This window comes from Phoxinus phoxinus (genome assembly GCF_949152265.1).
Source record: "Phoxinus phoxinus genome assembly, chromosome: 24".
Classification (NCBI taxonomy): domain Eukaryota; kingdom Metazoa; phylum Chordata; class Actinopteri; order Cypriniformes; family Leuciscidae; genus Phoxinus; species Phoxinus phoxinus.
Window position 1 is genome coordinate 16160501 of NC_136899.1, and position 21453 is coordinate 16181953.

A 21453-nucleotide genomic window follows, 5' to 3' on the forward strand; every position below is an offset into this window, starting at 1 on the left:
GGTGATGCCGTGGAGTCAGTCACGGAGCGTTTTTCCGAGACGCAGAAGCGCGCCAAAGCGATGAGCCACGTGATGCCCCGTCGCTCACTCCAGTCACCTGCGAGGTCCCGCTCTTCTTCGGCTGAGTAAAATGTTTACAATAACTGAGTAAACTGAGTAAAATGACATTGTGAAAACAAAAACAAAAAACAATTTTTTTGTTACAATATTAGCCTATATTTTGTTGCCTGGGGCTCTAAGACTCCAAACAGCCCGACTGTAAACCACAAACGAAACACGCACAAGGGTTAAAGTGGTGGAACAAAGTTCAGAACAAAGTGCAGCCATATCAGGGCATTGTGTATCAAAAAGTTAAATGAAAATAAATAAATAAATACAAATAAATAGAATGAAGAAAAATATATATCTATATAACAAACAAAAAAACAAATAACAAAATGGCAAATAACAAAAATAACAGTGCATACAGATGTCATTTAAAGGGTTAAGTTATGTTTATGCACTAAACAAGACCAATAACCTTGATTTATTAACCTATTAACACAGTATAATCCATTTTCCCATGATATATGTACTTACAAGGCATTTGCCCACCGGCAACTATAGTTGCCGCTTGGACTTTTGACTAAGTATACAAAAAACTATAGATCTCTTGTAAGATTTGTTTTGTTTGGATGATTCTAGAGACCTTCATGATTATATAGATATATATATGTCAACAAAAAAAATCGTATTATTAACATGAAAATGACCTTTCTTTGGGAGGGTTTGCCTTTGCCATGCTTCCTGGAAGTAGGCATAGGAAGTTGACAGCCTCATGTGACAGGAAGGAAGTGAATACCTTTTTTTTATTCTTGAAATCCTTTACTTGGTTGTTTGCTTGCATGTCATTGAGACATTAAACATGGATAACATCTAGAAAAATACTTTCAAAAGGAAAATGACAACTATACACTGCAGCAACTATAGTTGCCGGTGGGCTTAAATGGGTTAAAAGCGCTATATAAATGAAGATGACTTGACATGTGAAATGGCCATTATTGCATTATCCCTTTTGATAACTATGCAATCTAGGGTAAATATATATTTTAGCAAAATAATGGTGATTACCATTTTAACCATTATCGACCCCTTGCCCTACTTGAAAGCACCCTTCTGAAACCATACAGTAAATTGACATATGGGACACCTGTCTCGTACAGTGGCCCAGTAGTGCAGCCCAGTAGTGCACAACACAACGAACAACAGAAACAAGCCACAACAACAGAAACAAGCCACAACACAACGGAAAAAAGCCACAATACAACGGAAACAAGTCACAATACAACGTAAACAAGCCACAATACAACAGAAACAAGCCACAATACAACAGAAACAAGCCACAATACAACAGAAACAAGCCATTATACTACAGAAACAAGCCACAACACAACAGAAACAAGCCACAACACAACAGAAACCAGCCATAATACAACAGAAACAAGCCACAACACAACGGAAACAAGCCACAATACAATGGAAACAAGCCATAATACAACAGAAACAAGCCACAACACAACGGAAACAAGCCACAATACAACGGAAACAAGCCATAATACAACAGAAACAAGCCAAAACGCAACAGAAATGCTCCCACTCCCCTTCTAGGCCACTAAGGACTTTATACCAGAGGTAATGGTCTAACGAAATTTTACAGTAGTACCCTTTTCTTTTCTTTTTAACCATTAGACAAGTCATTTATATAGCTATGTGAATTTAAAGGGTCATTTAAAAAAGCCTGGTACGGTAAAAACTGTTTAAAATTAGTAATATTGTTAGACCATTACCTCTATTATGAACCCCAAATTTAGTATGATCCTCAAACAGCATTGTGAAATTAATTCAACAGTATTATGTGCCAAGTTCCAGGGTTAGAAACTGTTAAAAATTTGGATATAAATGCCTTTGGAAAATGCACTTTACCACAAACTGGGTTCATATGTAAAAATATATTGGATATCAAAATTTGGATTTCGTTAGATCATTACAACCTGCATTAAATCCCTCGGCTCATTCAACTCTAACAGCGCTTAATTAAAAAGAGACAAAGTGCATTTATGTATATATATTTATATATATAGGCCCCGTTTGTGTACGAGCTTATTACCATTTTGATTGTGAGGTGGCTTTTTTCCATTATGTTGTGCCAATTTTTTTTGTGTTGTAGCTTGTTTTCTTTGTGTTGTTTAATTTCACTGTGCTGTGCACTACTGGGTCACCTTAATGAAAATACATTTTAACATTTAAATGTACATGTTAAAATTAACGAATTAACATGAAAAATACATGCATAATATATTATTTCTATATAAAATATGCATATATATTAAATTGGAATTCATAGAACCAACACCTTAAGTGGACATTTTATATGATGAGCACTTTTAATCTCAGAAGTAAATAGATTTATTCTGATATATTTTATGGGCCATAATGAAGAAAAAAGACTTATTACAAAATGTAATTATTGTAAAGACCTTAGTTTAACATAATCAAATTTTTAACAAAACTGATTCACTGCTTACTAATATAAAAAAATATATATAAAAAACCCTGCTGGTCCACCAAATCAAAGTCAAGTGGTTTGACCAGCATGCAGAAAAAAAACCTTAAACAGCAAATTATATCATAGCGATGACCCCTGTACCCTCATGACTGTGTCAAGGTCAATAATTCTAGCAAAATATCAGATAATTTGACCTTTTTATGACAATGCAAGCAAGGTGAGTATAGGTTGTAAAATGTAAAAGGGAAGCATGAACTTTGATGCAAATCATCATATTTTGTGTTTCACATAAGAAAGTCATACTGGTTTTATATGTCATACTGGATGAGTTAACAACAGAATGTTCTTTCTTTTTTACTTTAATGTCAACATACAACACACTGTCCAGCTTTCTGATGTATTGACATGGATTCTGCAGTATTACAACATGCAACGTTGACTAAAGAACCACTTCAGGCTTTGTACAAGCTGTTACCGTCTCCTATTGGTAGATTTGTGTGACTAACAGCTGAACTGGAAAAGTAAGCTTGTCCTTTGAAGCTGCAGCTAATGTGAAATAAAGAAATCAAGATGAATCATGGTCATATCAATGGGCAGCGCTAAACAGAAACCCTGATTAGTAGGAAGATTAAGCAGAAAAAGACAAGAGATGAAAAAAGATAATACTGCTGGCCGACTCTCTGTTTCTTCTCTAATGGACCCTCTTTTCTTCTCCCAGTGTCTCCACATGGTGCATTAAGTTTTGCACCTTTTCACTGGTTGCTCATTCCACCTTTCTTTTCAAATCAAAATGTGTAATGTCACTAGGTGTGAATATAGATTTTTTTCCCCCTTCCTCAACGTCATTGGAAGAAAAAGCTGCTCTTTTTTCTGAACCACATGAAATTGTTGCCTGTGGGATTTTAGCAGGTTCATGATGTGATCACACGCACAGTACACAGAGTACTGCATCTATAAGACATGTAGGATTTAAGCATTGTTGTGTTTCTGAAAATTCAACTGATTACATTGAGGGTGTTACAGCCTCTTTAGAGATACAAGATATTTCACATGAAAAAAAAACTGAAAAAAAGACTGAGAAGAATCATTTAGATTTCTTTTTAAGATCATGATTCCTTAATCAGACTTTGAGACTAATGCTTTGACCTCAGACTAAATAAGTGAGGTCATTTTGCAGACATTAGATACTTTCTTATATGTATTGAAAAACATGCATGTAGAATTGAACATGTCAGTTACTATTGACAAATAAATGATTAGCAAAGGTTTCCATACATGGTCTAATATTTGATGAAGTTTGCATCAATACTTTCTTGCATCATTTTTTCATAATTCTGTTACTTTCCTGTTTAATGTTGTGAAGCTGCTTTGAAACCATTTGAATTGTTGAAACGCACTATACAAATAGAGGTGAATTGACAATAGTGCTTGAAAATGTATATGGTAAGACATGACTCCAAACAGTCTGTCATTCATAAAATTCATAGTCCCTTATCAACTTTTGTCCTTTTGTTTATAAATTGCTGATTAAGACTTTTTGTGAACTGGTTTGACCCATTCATTGACAAGAAGTGACTTGCACAGAATGTCACTTAAAGGTATAATATGTAAGAATTTTGTAATAAAATATCCCAAAATCACTTGCACAGAGTGATATGCAGTATTTCCTGCAGCACTGTAAAACCTAACAGTAATATTTACTCAATTAAATTGAGTTCACTGGACTCAAATAATACCGAAACTTGAAGTGGCTTGAATGACTGAAACATAACTCAAACTGAATGAGTTATAGAACATTTCTAGATCCCAGAATGATAATGGAATAATAATTGTATAGTTAAGTTAATTAATCATCAATTAAGTGATGATTGATCATTAGTGATGAACACCTGCTGTTAACAAGCAGAATCACTGAAGGAAAGAGAAACACAAGAAATACAAGGTTTAAGGTCACCATGATAGAGATCAGCTTTTGCTTTAGTTGGGCTCTTGACCCTTGTACATTTGAGTGCAAGTTTTTCTTTGGCTGCTGTAATTGAGTGTTTATGAAACATTTCTTATGGCACAAAATTTAAGGAAAAGTATGATCGGGTGATGATTGTAGCAACATTGACTGCCATCTGGTCAAATTAGGGAATCACGAACACTTCATTAATTTGCCTGAAGACAAAAGGTCTTCGTCTCGTTCTCCCATTCCAACATGTAACGTGACACCACATTCCACAAAGGCACAAAGGAAAGGGCTTCCACCATAGTCCCTCTGGAATGTATGCACACACACACACACACACACACACACAAACGTTTCCTTAAACGAATCATATTTAAAACATTACCAAATGTATTATGTGTTGCCATTTATATGTCATGACAGTTTTGGGATTTAATGTAAGTTTTAAAGTGTACCAATCAAACTCTAAAGGCTTCTAATCTGTATATTTTATGTAACTCTGTATCCCTATAATCTAAATCGGAAGTGTTTGATATCTCTGTAATTCTCTAAATCTAACGGAGTTGAATCTCGATAATAGACTGTAATGGTATGATTATTTCGATATGAATTCTTTCCAGTCATAGAAATGATTAGTCCCGGAGCTCTGTCATAAACTACACAGACTGGGGTCTTGACAGGACAAAGGAAAAGTCTCCCGCTCTCAAATCACTGAAGGTGATTGGACCATCCACCAGGAGAAGGCGTTATCCTTACATTCCTTAAAAGCCAAACGCTCTTCCTGCCCTCCCCCTTCCTGCTCTTACTACCCGACCTGGTCATGTAAAGTCTCCGATCCTGGAACTCCTTCCAGGAGTTCCCTCCACTCTTTTATTTCCTTTATAAAGTGTTTTTTGTTTCCTTTTTAAATTCTCCTTTGTTCGTTGCCACCTACGAGTCGAACGAACGAAGCCTGAATTCCTTCAGCAACTTCCCTTCCAAAGAGACCTTCTTCAAAAACTCCCGCGAACAGCTTGCTCTGGCAACAAGCACGCACGCCTCAGCACGAGCGCGCGCACTCTGCTCCAAGAACATGCGCAGGCTGAGCACAGCTCCACACAAACGAACTTCGCAAGTATCAAGCTCTACGAGTTTTAATGTTTTAAGGTGTTTTGATTGATGTCTCTCTCAATGGTCTGTGATGTTTGCTGTTCTATGGTCACACGTGACCATTTTCTCTCTCTCTCTCATCCTCTCTTTATCTCTCTCTCTCTGTCCCGCAATCAAATCGAGCGTGGGCCCCAGAGCACTCTCTCCCTCGCTCCCTCTCTCTCTGTTCCGCATTCAAATCGAGCGCGCCCCGGCCCTCGATCTCATTCTCTCCCTCTTATTCTCTCTCTCAAACGCACGACCAAAAACCTCTGTAAATCGCTCCCCGCGCGTGCGAGGTGTGCGTTACTACTGCTAAAGAGCACCAGCTTAAAGCAGAATAATCTCTCTCTCTCTCTTTATCTCTCTCATCCGCTATTCGTGTCTTGTATTGTTTACTGTAAATTATGTACATAGATATAATCGGTGTATAATCAATATGTGTAATCCGTTATATTCTGTAGTTTGCGTTTATTAAAACAATATATTCAACTGTTTCTGTGAAAGGCTCGTAAAAAAAAAAATACAAACGTCAATGAGATCAGATCAGCGCTACCGCGCTCCCTGTGTACTACATTAGGTAGTTTTAATTTTATGAACACCAGAAATATTAATGTTCACGGCCAGAAGGTTGGTGTTTCTTGGAGTTTATGAGAAAGGATAACTTTGTTGAGAAATTAATCACTTAATCTAACGGTTGGTCGCGGGACGAACAACGATTTGATAATTACATTAATTTCCATTAAAGATTATCTCATAATCGAAGTTAAGTAAGATTATTGATATATGAAACAGGAATTATAATTCGTTGTGATTGATTATTCATATATTCATATAATCCACTTTCACTTTCGACAATTTAATGTATCTGTACTATGCAAAATATTGATCATATTCATGATTAGTTATTAAAATTCCCTATGGATCATTTGAGCTAATTCATCCGGACCCAGAGTCCGAAGCATAAGGCACATAGTCTACATTATTTGGTGGAGAAAATTACGCGCAATCTCAAACTTTGTGTTTTACGAGCAAATCAGTTTCGTCTATATTGTGTATTAATGTAATGCGCGCGCTCCAGCGAGACGCGAGAGCCCACGCGCTCCCATTGAGGAAACAAGCGCGCCCTAGTAAGGCAAAAACCACGCGCGCTCACTGAAGGACTGTTAGAAGGCACGAAGCCGACCTCAGTCAAAGCAAATTGACCCCTGCTAAGATATGTTTAACATTTTCAGCCCCTGTTAATTGCTAAAATAAACTTCGATGTATTATATTAATATTGTTTCGGTAAAGAGAACGGAATCTCTGTACATGTCTCGGACTGTACATTCTTAATATTGTGTTACCCACGCGCGCGCTCCAGCGAGAGTCCACGCGGTTCAGTGAGGAAACGCGCGCGCCCAAATGCGAACCCACGCGCGCTCACTGAAGAACGGACTGGCGCCGAGCCAGCTCAGCTCAAGCATATTAACAGACGCTGGAAGTGACAATACCGGTAAATGTCCTAGAGAAAAGAATCTCTGTTCAGCCTGTAATTAATATTGCTTTAGCCCGCTTGAAATCAAACGAGTTTCTTTGTTCACGCGGTAGATTGGAACAGAGCGAGTCTCCTCCGTTTCGATAATAGGCCTAATAATAATTTAGATCGTTAAAATAACGATAACTCCTGGTCGAAAATTGGATTAGCTACCCATTTTGTAAACCTAAGACATTTTTAAATCATAAGTGCTATTGTGGTTAAATGTTTACGGGAACCCAACAACAGATGATAATTCCTGTTTTCCACATTTGAGTAATAAAGTGCAGTGAAGAAGTCCTGACACGCTCTCTCTTGTGCAGTATAGCACCCGAAGATCTGTAGAGATCTTGTTTCCTTTGTGATTTTATTGCAGAAAATCAGCACGTGACTGAGCTGAACGCTCTGAGCTCTTTAGAGTCACATTTAAAATTGGTTGTAATTCCGCGGACTAAACACCAGAGGTCCTTTTAGGTGTTCAAGTCTCAAAATACGCGCCCCAATGACGTCACCCTGCGTGAGCACCGCCTCCCACTGACGTCAGCCTGCATGAGCGCGACTACGCCATCTCGTGGCCGTTTCAGATAATGCTCTCATACTGCTAAATTCAAGTGTTCTATGATGAATAGTGAATTAGCTTATGTCTAAATTCTCAATAATTATTGGCATTTCCAGCTTTGCTCGTGCGAATATTATTTTGTGTTAGACAATTTTCCTGCTTGTGACTGGTACATTTACTTTGAGTTTGGTTCAAACAAGAGGTGAATTAAAACTTAAATTAAATCCCAGCCCAGCTATTGAGAGCCCATAGAGGGAAGTCCGCCACCCAGTGGCCGCCTCCCGCTAAAGCGGTTCATTCAACTCGCTTCTCTGTTTCCAATTCTGTGTGAATTGCTTTATTTCTGTTTTCTCGTCTGATTATTTTATAATAATTACTGATACTTTAATGCATCTAAGTTATTATTCGATATCATTCTGAGTTCTCAATTCCCTTACACGCTTATCTAAATTCGAGTTAAATCAGATTTAAATTTTGGATTTAAATCTTGTTTGGCTGGCAGCCACTGTCATCCACTAGAAGGAAACAGCGCCACCGCGTGGCCTTGTGGATACTAAGTCGGTGCCACTCTTTTTCCCCTTTCACTCTTTTGAAGTGTGTACTTATTTCATCTTTCCCTTCTGATTATTTCATAGTAATTACTGATGCTTTAACGTCATCTGGATTATTATAAAATATCACTCTGATTTTTACATTTCCGCACAGGCTTATTTAAATTCGATTTAAACCAGTTTGAATTCAATTTGAATAAGTTTGTCTGTTCAACCAGGTCGACCACGGAAAGGAGATACGCCCCTTTGTGGGACAAACCCACTACTGCGGCCTGTCTCTTCTTCTGGGTTCATCCTGTCTTTTCATTATTTTATTTTATTATTATTTTTTTTAATTAATTTTTTTTTTCCAAAAAAAAAATTATTACTTTTTTTTTTTAATTATTATTCCTAATTTTTCTCATCTCTCTTTTAGGTTAGGTTATTCTGATAATCACCAACATTATCATAATTCCCTTTTTGTTTTACCATTATTTCAAAGCCTTTGCCTTTACTTCTACATACATAATTACTAAACTTGGTTTAAACAAGAAAGCCTTAATTGACTTTAACTTTCACCTGTTTACCCCTCTTTGTGTACCCATATGTAGTTCTCCCTAGGGCGCTGGGGTGATTTGACAGTCATCTCTGGTTGGTTTCCAGCGAGCGGGGTCACCTGGTCGTCACGACCGACACCGGCCGTGCGTGAGTCTCGGACTCCTCTGTCTCTTACCATTGGGGTGGCACGCAACTGCTACATCAGCAATTTAGCACTCCAAGGGTAAAGTCAACCACGCCAGCTGACACACAAGGCAATTTCGGGACAATTACCTGAACCAGGGCCTGCTGCAGGGGCCGGGTTCCGGGGAAAACCCAATTTTGTCGTGCTGTCTGGCAGTTGACACCTTGGTGTTGCCAGGTTGTGTTTAAGGTCGCAAGTTGTTTGAGAAGGTCGCACCGTGGTACACAGAGTAACAGAGGGCCCGGGTCCACTGTGGTCGAGTGTTTGGGACCGTCAAGAAGGTTGACCGCGCCGCCGGCTCCCTCCTGAGTGACCTCATTTCACCCCAGGCAGACTAAATAAGGTAAAACCCATACACTTAGTATAAGCCACAGAATATTAGATATTCCCCGGTCATTTAAGTGTTTGGCCCCTATCCTTTTCTCCAAGCCTCACCATCTTCCTAGGTTTTCTACCCCGATAGCCCCCACTCACCTGTAGGCCCTATCGTAAACTCTGGCAGTGGTAATAGGCTTAGGCCTCCTTATTCTCTCTGACACATACCGTGTTACTATTGTTTGATTTTATTTCACTTTGATCTGTTCTATCCTTTGTTCTGTTGTGATTTGTTTCTTTCATTTCACCTAGAAACAGTAACCTGAGAGAGCCATCAAGGAAACTAAGTAGTGGAGTGACCACCAGCAGCCGGGGCCACCACGTGACCCGCCAGGCTACTGCTCGTCACAACCCCTAGTGCAGGTCCTCAGACGACCCAAGTTAATTGGCTCCGTGAACTGTCTAACTGTTGGCATCAGTTAGCCCCAAAATTCTCATAAACGGCATAGCCGTATGATCATAGCTCGTCAACCTTAAAACGAACTTGCATTGGTCTCTTTTTGTGTGTGTGTTCTGTGTTCTCTCTCGCCTACAGTGTGCCAAGGTCACGGCCGTCCAGTATGGCTGCCCAGTGGGACGAACTCGAGTTGTGGTTGAGAGCCATGACGACCGACTTCCTGCCCGGAGACGCCGCTGACACAGAGCCCCGGAGCCGGGAACAGCTGGACACCGACCTGGTCAAACTGATGACCCACGATCCGACACAGAGCTACAGCTACAAGGACTGGGCCAAGATCGTCGGAAGCCTCGCACACAAACTCGTCGCCCAGGCACGGCTCAGCGAAAGGAGCCACATCAACCTGGAGCAGGAAGCAGCAGCGCTAAAGCTTCAAGCAGAGGAGGCCCGGAGGAACCAGGCCCACACCCAAAGTCACCTAGACCAGCTTCTTCTCCAGACCGAGAAAGAGGACGCCACAGATCCAGAGCTACAGAAAGAAGTAGAAAGACTTCGAAAGGCCCTGCAAGATCTTCGCCTCGACACAGACCAAAGAGAACAGTCGGAGAATGAAACCTGTAAAGAACTCGACGAAAGACTCCAACAAAGTGACACTCTCCTCGAGAGAGCAAAGACTGAACTAAGAGACAAAAACGCTAAAGCCACAGCCTGTGAAAAACACTTACAGGTGGCCAGAGCTGAAATCCATGAGCTTACTCTGCAGAGACATGATCTCAGAGACGAACTTGACATTGTTCACAGAGAACTGAGACATTCTTACAGACTTAATAGTGACCGGGTAGGGGAAACACACACCACAAAGTTTCCCCTGACCAGCTGGTACGCACCTTTCAGCCAACAACCCAGGGCTGAAAAGGGGGGCGAAAGCCCATTGTTCCAGACATCACCAGCCAGCCAACAAAAACCCCTGTCAGCAGAAAGGGGGGGGCCCTCACAGAGAACACTCACCGCTAATCGCGGCACGGCTCCCAAAGCTGACGGGGGCGGAGCTGAAACGGGTCAGAATCCCCTCCAGACGGATTGGGCCCCCAGCCACAGCCCTTCCCCCACAGACTTTGACAAGTTGGCCAGAAACATCCCCACGTTCACTCCAAACCTTGCAGGAGGCCATGATGTACATGCTTACCTTCAAGACATTGACTTTCACCTGCAAACTGTCGCCAACGTGACAGCTTGGGACAAGTTTTACCTGCTCAGAATTACGTCTAGCCGTGACGTGCGCAGCTTCCTAGACCGTCAACCAGAGACTGTCAAAAGGGACTACCAGCAGCTGCGACAAGCTTTGATCCGTGAATTCTCCGATCCAGAGTCAGATCAGGGGTTCATCGCCGCCATGGACATCAAACAGGCCCGACCTGAACACCCACAGACCTACTACGGCCGACTCCGACACGCCTACTTCGGAGCACGAAACATGCCCGGTATGGAAGAAGATGTCAACTTCAGGACGCTGTTCCTCCGAAATCTGCATCCCACAGTGAGTCACCACTTAGGCGTTCTGGCCTGTCCACGTAGCATGTCCACCCAACAGCTACGCGACTTGGTCCACAAAGCTTACACCAAGCAAAAGACTATTTCCAAAAAGACTGTAAAAGACCCCACAACCTACTCTGTCTCTGAGCACTGCTCAGAGCTAGACACAGAAGGCGCCCAACAGCACCACAGTCACAGACTGTACCACAGAGAGTCAAGACCGTTCCAAGCCAGCAGAGGGCAGCACAACCGTGACGGTGCTCATCCAAAGCATCGGAGCGAGCGCTCTAAGAGGTTCTGGGACCTGCATCACCCGCCGTCCAGAACTCCAAGCCCAGAAAGCCAGCCCTGGAACCCCTCTCGACATGCTACTGGTAAGCCCAAGCCTCATCGCACACCAGAAAAACACAGTGCAGCCACGTCGGAGACAGCAGAGATCGTGAGGATGCTGAAAGAGTTTCTTCACAAGAAACATCGCAAGAGAGACAAGGACGAACCAGACATCTTATGTCTAAGCATAAGAACTGAAACCAACACCCTGTCTGACTGCCATCTGCCTGAGCCAAGCACCACGAACACTGCTCGTCCCCCACAGACTACAGAGCTAGCTGTCACACCACAAAGTGACAGCTCCGCTCCAGCACCACAGCTGACAGCTGCACACACTACACGAAACAGCACAACACATCACACCTGGGACCAACATCACAAAGTCCCAGGAAGTGCTGTTCCGGCTAGCTGCCCCCGCAGCAAGCCACACGTCCCTCCCGGGGACAACCCACCAGACATTGTTATCAAATCGCAACCCATGAACTTTGCTGTTACATCACCAAATAGCAGCTCCACTCACTCACTCATTGTTGCATCACAAACTGACAACACCTACCATTCACTCCGGCTGACAACAACAGCCCCGGTGCCACAGTTTCTGGGAAACCTTCTTGAAAGGGGGGTGACCAGGAAACCCTACCTAGCCTGCACTTTGGAGAAGGAAGTGAAACTTGAAGCCTTGATAGACACAGGAGCAGACCTCACTGTGATCTCATCTCAACTTTTCAAAAGACTCAAAGTCGAAGCTAAGAGACAGAATCGAACTTTTGAATCCCACACTTGTGAGCTAAATGTGCATTCATACAGCCAAAATAGCATCCTACTCGAACAGCTAACTCTAATCCACCTGTCAATAGGTTTTATGTCGCTGACTCACCCTGTGTACGTTTCACCAATGAACACTCATCCACTCATCATTGGCAAAGACCTGCTGGATCGTTTCGAGCCCTTACTGGACTTCAAAAAGCGAACTCTTTGGGCTCAAGTGCCAGAACCTCTCCCCATCCAGTCACACAGGCCACCCGAGCCAGACTGTCAGATCACAGAGGTCACGAGACTTTCCACAGAGCCAGACTGCCAGGTCACACAGTTCATGGGAACTCCCACAGCCAGTCACAACGACACAGACTTAGCAACAGGTCAAGTTTCAAGTTCGCTACCCTGCACCTTCCAGCCCACAAAAGACTTTAACAAATGCTGCGCCAAGGTCAAGACTGACCTGCAGCCACATGAACAAACTCATGCCCGCGCCAAGCCTGGCGCACCAAACGGAAAGCGGTGGTCACACCCGACCCACCCACCCGCCCTCAACGTTGCAGCGACTACACACTGCACAAGACTTTTACAGGCTACACTGCCTAACCCTGTGCCTCTTACGCGGGCTCCGCAGCCTGCAACACCAAACATAGCGGACATGCGGGCTTCTGACACCACAACAACGACTTGGCATTGCCTCCACTTATACCCCTCCTGCCACCCTTGCACGCCGTCTGAGCTCACTGACAGCCAGTGCCTCAAACCGCTGCATAACATGCACACGCTGCATACACACAACATTACGGGTTCTGCACCTGTTGACATCACAGCGCAAAAGCTTGGGGTGAACAGTTGCAAAAGGGGGGTCATGCCAATGTTTATCTATGACGCATCATGTGCGGCACAACACAGCACCAGAGTCACTGACGAGACATTGAAGCAAGCGACAGGCTGGCAGAAAGATGTGACAAAACATGGGCCAAGGCGAGCTAAACCTAGCTGCCACCCACAAAGCAAAAGAACTGCCCTGTCCAACCAAAGACAACCCTCGTTTGCCTCTTCCTTCCCTTTCTCTCTCTCTCTCCCTGTCATCTGTACCAGGTTGCTGCTGTGGGTCGTCATGCTGTGCTGTCAGCCATCCAGAGGACAGCTGCCACCGAGAGAACAACTGAGACTTCTGATCACCGACTGCGGAACCTACACTCAGCCAGTGTATGGTCGACTCATCCAGTCCCGCCCGGTCTACAGAGCACACTACCCCAGCACCGCAGCCCCATACATCTGGGCAAGTGCCCAACGGACAGAGGACTCCCTCTCTCACGCCAAAGCCAAGGTCGAACACCTGCTCAACCAACTTGAGAAAGTGACTGTCACGCAATCAGGACTCCTAAGCACCAACCACCGATCCGAACGGTTCCTGGGAGCGTTGCTCGGAGCCGTAGCTGCCGCCAGAACTCTGTTTAACATTGGTATGTCCAGTGTCAACGCAGCGAACCAGACTGTGAACTCAATGAAACCGCTGTTTAATATCTTCCAGAAAGACTTTGCCCAGACTCCGCTGTTTACAGCACTAACGACAGACATGCTGTGGGAGGTTAGCTCCTCCACTGACAGCCTAGCCACAGGTGCAATCCCACCGTACCTGAAACCCTTAAGCCTTGTGCGAACTGTGCTGGCTTCCAGCATCACCACGCCAGCTGACCCTCTACAAACGCACCTTGCTTACTCTCTGGGTTGCGCCACCCCACTTCACGTCAACCCCGAGCAGAGAGAAGTGGGTTTTCTCCTAAACCTACCCATCATCGAGTCAAACCAAACCTCCAGGCTCAAAGACATTGTCAACAGCGGGTCCTGGAAAAGCAGGACCCAGTTCAAGATATGCACTCCAGACGCGGTGGCCTACCCCGACAGCGACACCCTGCTGTACCCGGCCCCAAACCTGCACGGGTGCACCTTGACCAAAGACTTTCATTATCTCTGCCCTAGCAAGCCCTTCCTCAGAGACAACACTGAAGGAATCTGCGAGTTGCAACCCCTGGTCAGCCACACACGCTGCCCTGCTGAAGCTAAGCCTCGCACACAAGTCACAGAAACACAAGCAAAGATTGTAGGTGAACGATGGCTGGCTAACACACCTGCGCACCCAGCCACTGTCACTCACGAACAGCATGATACAACCAGCCGTGTCAACCTGCTCAACCCGAGTATGCCGACTCAAGTACTGACAGGTGCCATCTCACACCTCGGTAACCTGTCAGGGTACCATCTTCCGAGCAAAGAGTACCAGACAGCACTGGAACTCCCATCCTTTAAGAACTACAACGTCACCCTAGATCCAGAAGGAGATCTCTGGTTTGAGAAAAGGGGGTCCCAACTCACGAACATTGCTCCTGGCAACACAGCCCTCCAAGCATGGGCAACCGCCAAGCCTGAATACCTCACCTGTGTCCAAACCTGGACCGCAGCTGCTACTGTTGGATCTTTCCAAGGTCAGCGACCACGCACCGACACTCGTCTTGGCCTTCATCCTGCAACAGACGCAACGAGATGCAAACATCCACAGTCAAGCTCACGAACTCTGTGTCGGGAGGTTTCACACGGAATCCCCGGAAAGGGGGTGCCAAGCCACCGACCACATCATCATCATTTGAGCTGAACCCTCAGCCTTGAAACCACCTGTCATCCATTGTGCTAATTTGTTGTTCGATGAAGTCCATCCCCTGACTTAATCGAACAAAAAGGGGGAATATGTAGCAACATTGACTGCCATCTGGTCAAATTAGGGAATCACGAACACTTCATTAATTTGCCTGAAGACAAAAGGTCTTCGTCTCGTTCTCCCATTCCAACATGTAACGTGACACCACATTCCACAAAGGCACAAAGGAAAGGGCTTCCACCATAGTCCCTCTGGAATGTATGCACACACACACACACACACACACACACAAACGTTTCCTTAAACGAATCATATTTAAAACATTACCAAATGTATTATGTGTTGCCATTTATATGTCATGACAGTTTTGGGATTTAATGTAAGTTTTAAAGTGTACCAATCAAACTCTAAAGGCTTCTAATCTGTATATTTTATGTAACTCTGTATCCCTATAATCTAAATCGGAAGTGTTTGATATCTCTGTAATTCTCTAAATCTAACGGAGTTGAATCTCGATAATAGACTGTAATGGTATGATTATTTCGATATGAATTCTTTCCAGTCATAGAAATGATTAGTCCCGGAGCTCTGTCATAAACTACACAGACTGGGGTCTTGACAGGACAAAGGAAAAGTCTCCCGCTCTCAAATCACTGAAGGTGATTGGACCATCCACCAGGAGAAGGCGTTATCCTTACATTCCTTAAAAGCCAAACGCTCTTCCTGCCCTCCCCCTTCCTGCTCTTACTACCCGACCTGGTCATGTAAAGTCTCCGATCCTGGAACTCCTTCCAGGAGTTCCCTCCACTCTTTTATTTCCTTTATAAAGTGTTTTTTGTTTCCTTTTTAAATTCTCCTTTGTTCGTTGCCACCTACGAGTCGAACGAACGAAGCCTGAATTCCTTCAGCAACTTCCCTTCCAAAGAGACCTTCTTCAAAAACTCCCGCGAACAGCTTGCTCTGGCAACAAGCACGCACGCCTCAGCACGAGCGCGCGCACTCTGCTCCAAGAACATGCGCAGGCTGAGCACAGCTCCACACAAACGAACTTCGCAAGTATCAAGCTCTACGAGTTTTAATGTTTTAAGGTGTTTTGATTGATGTCTCTCTCAATGGTCTGTGATGTTTGCTGTTCTATGGTCACACGTGACCATTTTCTCTCTCTCTCTCATCCTCTCTTTATCTCTCTCTCTCTGTCCCGCAATCAAATCGAGCGTGGGCCCCAGAGCACTCTCTCCCTCGCTCCCTCTCTCTCTGTTCCGCATTCAAATCGAGCGCGCCCCGGCCCTCGATCTCATTCTCTCCCTCTTATTCTCTCTCTCAAACGCACGACCAAAAACCTCTGTAAATCGCTCCCCGCGCGTGCGAGGTGTGCGTTACTACTGCTAAAGAGCACCAGCTTAAAGCAGAATAATCTCTCTCTCTCTCTTTATCTCTCTCATCCGCTATTCGTGTCTTGTATTGTTTACTGTAAATTATGTACATAGATATAATCGGTGTATAATCAATATGTGTAATCCGTTATATTCTGTAGTTTGCGTTTATTAAAACAATATATTCAACTGTTTCTGTGAAAGGCTCGTAAAAAAAAAAATACAAACGTCAATGAGATCAGATCAGCGCTACCGCGCTCCCTGTGTACTACATTAGGTAGTTTTAATTTTATGAACACCAGAAATATTAATGTTCACGGCCAGAAGGTTGGTGTTTCTTGGAGTTTATGAGAAAGGATAACTTTGTTGAGAAATTAATCACTTAATCTAACGGTTGGTCGCGGGACGAACAACGATTTGATAATTACATTAATTTCCATTAAAGATTATCTCATAATCGAAGTTAAGTAAGATTATTGATATATGAAACAGGAATTATAATTCGTTGTGATTGATTATTCATATATTCATATAATCCACTTTCACTTTCGACAATTTAATGTATCTGTACTATGCAAAATATTGATCATATTCATGATTAGTTATTAAAATTCCCTATGGATCATTTGAGCTAATTCATCCGGACCCAGAGTCCGAAGCATAAGGCACATAGTCTACATGATGGTCAAGGTTTGATGATGACAATCATCACCTAAATGATTTGATTCACTGATCTCATTCAGAGTCTAATCTCTGATTATATTATTAGTTGTATGTATCCATGGCTCCCAGCATGCATTGCAGCATGAATCATTTTTAATGGTCACCATAGTTGAGATTCATATACTGATTCTTGATGTCTGTGTAAGTCAGCATGATAACATAGAGGTTTTTAAAATCTGATTGTAACAACAATGGGCCTCAGAATCACAGTTCTTTTATAATGAATAATACAAGTTATATATCACCATTTTAATCAGAGATTATTCTCTAGAAAAGATCAGAGAATCAAGACACCAAATGATGATTCATCATTTCATAATTCCTCATCAAAACACAATCACATGCTCAAATTTTATTTTGGCTTTTGTGCCATAACAAATGCAGCCAGAGGAAAAACTGGTATTATAAAGTCAAGGGTCAAGAGCCCAACTAAAGCAAACACTGACCACTATCATGGTGTCTTTAAATGAAACTCAATAAATCATCTTCATCTAAACCTCTGTTCATTCACAATAACAACTTCTGTAGACGCATGACAAAAGTCAAACTGGTTAGTAATACGTGAAGTAATGCTGTTTGTGGAGTTGTTCAATCCTCCTTTGCTGAGATCTTGACAGATTTAAACATATTTTAACTTCAGTTGATTTCATCTACTGTTGTGGTTGTAAGTCAGTTGTAGTTCTTGTGTTTCTTTTTCCTTCAGTCATTCTGCATGCTAACAGCAGGTGTTCATCACTAATGCTCAACAATCACTTAATTAATCACTTAATTTCTTGACTGCAATGTCTACTTTTAGTGAACTCAACTGAAATAATTTCAGAGTACTCATAACTATTGTTTTAATAAACTTAAATGAATTGTAATGTCTCATTACTCAAATGTAATGAGTTAGCTTAAATCATTGGATTTGACTTTGTGTGTGATATTGTGAGCTAGCAGTAACTGCAAGTGCTCTGAGTTTATTTAAAGTTTGTTATTTCACTGTTTTACTCAATAAAATGAAGTTTCAGCTATATACAGTATTAAATGCAGTGTAAAATTTAATTGTGTATTAAGAAATATTATTGTTTTAGTGAACTCGATTAAAATAAGTTCAGAGTACTCATAACTATTGTTTTTTATAAACTTAAATGAATTGAGGCAATCAGTTTCCTCAAATAAAATGAGTTAGCTTAACTCAATGGGTTTTACACTGTACTTACAATATCCCAAAAGTTCCCAAAGATTTTTAAATTCAGAGAAATTCCAATTTTAAATAATGGGCCGTCCCGGAATTCCTGTTCACTTGTCGCCTGTTAATGACGTAATATCCGCTATATCCCTCGTTTCCGCCCGTGCTGCCATAGTAACCATGGCAAAAGACGTGAACAACAGCCTTTCGTCTGGCACGCTCACGCTGTTGTTGTTTTTTCGTTCAAACATTATGGACCATGGCAAGCAGACTTTGGGAAAAAAGGAGAACCAGGGTTGCCAAATCTCACACATCTGGCGTGACACTCATGCTTTCAGCATCAATCTCACGCTCTCACGCACACGCAAGAAATGTCACGCCAAAATCCATTTTCTCCCCTCTCAATCCGTTAATTTTCTGTTGATGACTAGACTAGACCAGACCACAGCGTATTAATGACAGAAGAGGAGCCCACAGCTGTAACATCTGCCTACAACGTTCTCACTGCAGTATTCTCTGATCGTCGATTCGCTGAAACCCTTGCACCTGATACATCAGCTATGTGTGAATTGGAGCCGCTGATGCGCGTTTGAAAGTTTGGATGACAATCAAGGTAAGCAGAAAATAAAAGGGTGTGCCTTGTCAGTTGTCACTACAGACGTAGCCTTGCCTAATCACTTCAACTATAGTTGCAAACGTTGTAACGTGCGTTATGTGGGCTAGCTAATAAATAAAAATAGGCTCATGGTACAAATTACGTTTTGGCAAATCGGGCAAGTGGCATTTTAAAATTCCCCAAATTATCAAAGGTTGCCCAGATTGTGTTGAGTCACACTCAAATGTGGATGCTGAGCGAACCTTTTCAGTTATTGGCCTAAACAAGACTAACACATATAACATTATAACTTTCACCACACTCAAATGCAGTTTAGTGTGATAGTGTAGACCAAGTGAAACAGCGCTGCGTTACCTTTGTTTCATCTAATAAAACTGACTTGTGCGAGTTGTAATACAGAACTTGCAGGTCCTTATTCCTTTATATCTGCGGGACTCGCAAGACTCACTGATATCAACAATCGCGCCCTACTTTATCCCACAGTCATGTTAAAAACATCAATGTATTCACTCATCCATAAACATTATTAAATCCATCAGCTTGAAGACAAGTTCCATAATTCTGCTGAAATTTTGCGTCATCAACGTACGCCTTTGTTATTGTAAGAGGTTAGCGACGAAAAAAATTACATATTGTTGCTTTAATTCAAACATGGCAGGTCAAGATGTGTTGCGTCTGGACGAGACATGTAAGAACCACTGATGGAGCCCATAATAAACGAGAAACCTGGCACAACATATTTTGTGTTTCACAACATGTTTCACCTTTAAACTGAACAGTTTTTAGTGGTCTGATTCTTACACAAATCCATCATACGGCATTCATTTTAGTGCATAAGTAGTATAGTCCACTTTTATGGTGCTTTTCCACCTATTTGGAGTGCCCTGTTATTAAAATTAGCCCTCTGGACATTCTGCACTATGTTTTTAGTTGTGCTCCAAAGAAGATAGTAAATCTTACAGGTTTAAAATGACTTAAAACATGAGGGTGAGATCCCTTTTGAGTCAATAAACCCTTTCAAAGTGTAGTATATGTGTGTTCATACCTGATGACAGACTTCTGAGAGGAGGAGCAGGAAGCTTTCTCCTCTGATGACGAGAAGAGTCCAGCGTCTGGGACTGATGTAGGAAAAACATTACATCACTAATAAGTCTTAAATCATGAAGCAAAACCATTTCAATTGTACATGTATCCTACTTGTTTTCAGAGTTTAATCTTAAGTGTAATATTAAAGTGCGTGGGAAACTCACCATGGGTTTAGATTTGTTCTTGGAAAACCGTGTGCATGCAGATACATTCAGACCTGCAGTTTTGAGGGCTGATATTCTTGCCTCAATATCTGAGATCTGCAGATAACAGATAAACTTCTAAATTTACACTCGAAGAGTCTGAGTACTATAGATAGCACAAAGCAAGCGCTCACCTGGAGCTCGGACTGCTGCACCTGGGCGGCAGCGGTGGCCACCTGGTCTTCCAGAAAGGCCAGTCCAGTCTCTGTGGTGGAGCTGCTGATGCTGCGTGCACAGTCTTCTAAGTCACTCAGCGCCCCCTCTAGGCTGTACACAGCACCTGCAGCCAAATATACCTGCACACAGATCACAGAAACCATTATGTGAGAGCTGAATGATGAGGCAACACATTAACCAGGGTTTTTCACAGTGAGATTTGGTTGTGCTGGTGTTCTGTAAAACATTTTAGATTTTTGACAGTCAAAGTTTACATTATTTTTCAAAGTGAAATGTATAATTATTTTAAATTTTTACTGTTATGCTTTCAGTAAGAAATGAAAACAGTGAGTCTATATACAGTATATATTTCAATCACGACAACTTTCTGAGAGGTTTTGGCATGTCAAAGAACATGGCAATATTAATGAATTTGGTCTTGGCAGACTAGATCTGCTACGTATTCTGCTGCTGCTATGGACTTGCTACTGCCAATAGATTTACATAAACGCTGCAGTGAGCATGTAAGATATGCTGCTGCTGCATACATAGTCATGCATCAATCCCATAGCAGATCTAGGCAGGTGGAGCTGGGGGAGGTGGAGGCTTTTAGAGGAACTCTGATGCGCTGCAGGACTGTGACTGAACCACCAGACTATTTAAATTTTTAGCAAGAAATTGAATTGGCTGCACAATCAGCTTGTGCCATGTGGTAATGGTGTGATTGCTTGCAAATTGCATGTAAAGGACCTATCAACCTGTGCCATCAAGAGTTTAATGACTGATCTAGATATTTTAATCATGAGAACTCAAACTCATAAAGTCCTCCTGTGGTGAAAATCAAGCTTTTAATGCTGTTTATATGTCTATGTGGTGTTTTAAATATTTTTGTTTAAGAAAAACCATGTGCAAATTCATAAGTCAACACCATTGCTGAGTATTTTTTCCTTAAAACTGCAGTGAAACAAAAACACCTACGTTTAAAATCGCAGGTGTTTCTGATGTCACAAACTACCTTGTAACCAATCACGTCAACGACGTGTGATCATCAACGATCTCTGAGCTGGTGTGAGTGAGTGGAGGCAGGGCTAATTTGCATATTCA

The 21453-nt window shown here is 42.3% G+C and overlaps 2 protein-coding genes across 4 annotated transcripts in view; both read right to left on the minus strand.

Moving 5' to 3' along the window:
* The window catches only part of LOC306992256 (uncharacterized protein), a 239093-nt gene that overhangs the window by 38079 nt on the left and 179561 nt on the right, over positions 1 to 21453 (minus strand). The gene's annotated exons all lie outside the window — the stretch shown is intronic.
* Positions 1 to 21453, minus strand: part of myripb (myosin VIIA and Rab interacting protein b) — a 220380-nt gene that overhangs the window by 5349 nt on the left and 193578 nt on the right. For all 3 annotated transcript variants that reach the window (XM_079600926.1, XM_079600925.1, XM_079600927.1), the window contains 3 exons: positions 20328 to 20489; positions 20155 to 20250; positions 19950 to 20022 (listed from right to left, as the gene is read on the minus strand). In XM_079600926.1, coding sequence (XP_079457052.1) covers positions 19950 to 20022; positions 20155 to 20250; positions 20328 to 20489 — 331 coding nt within the window. The remainder of the gene's footprint in view (positions 1 to 19949; positions 20023 to 20154; positions 20251 to 20327; positions 20490 to 21453) is intronic.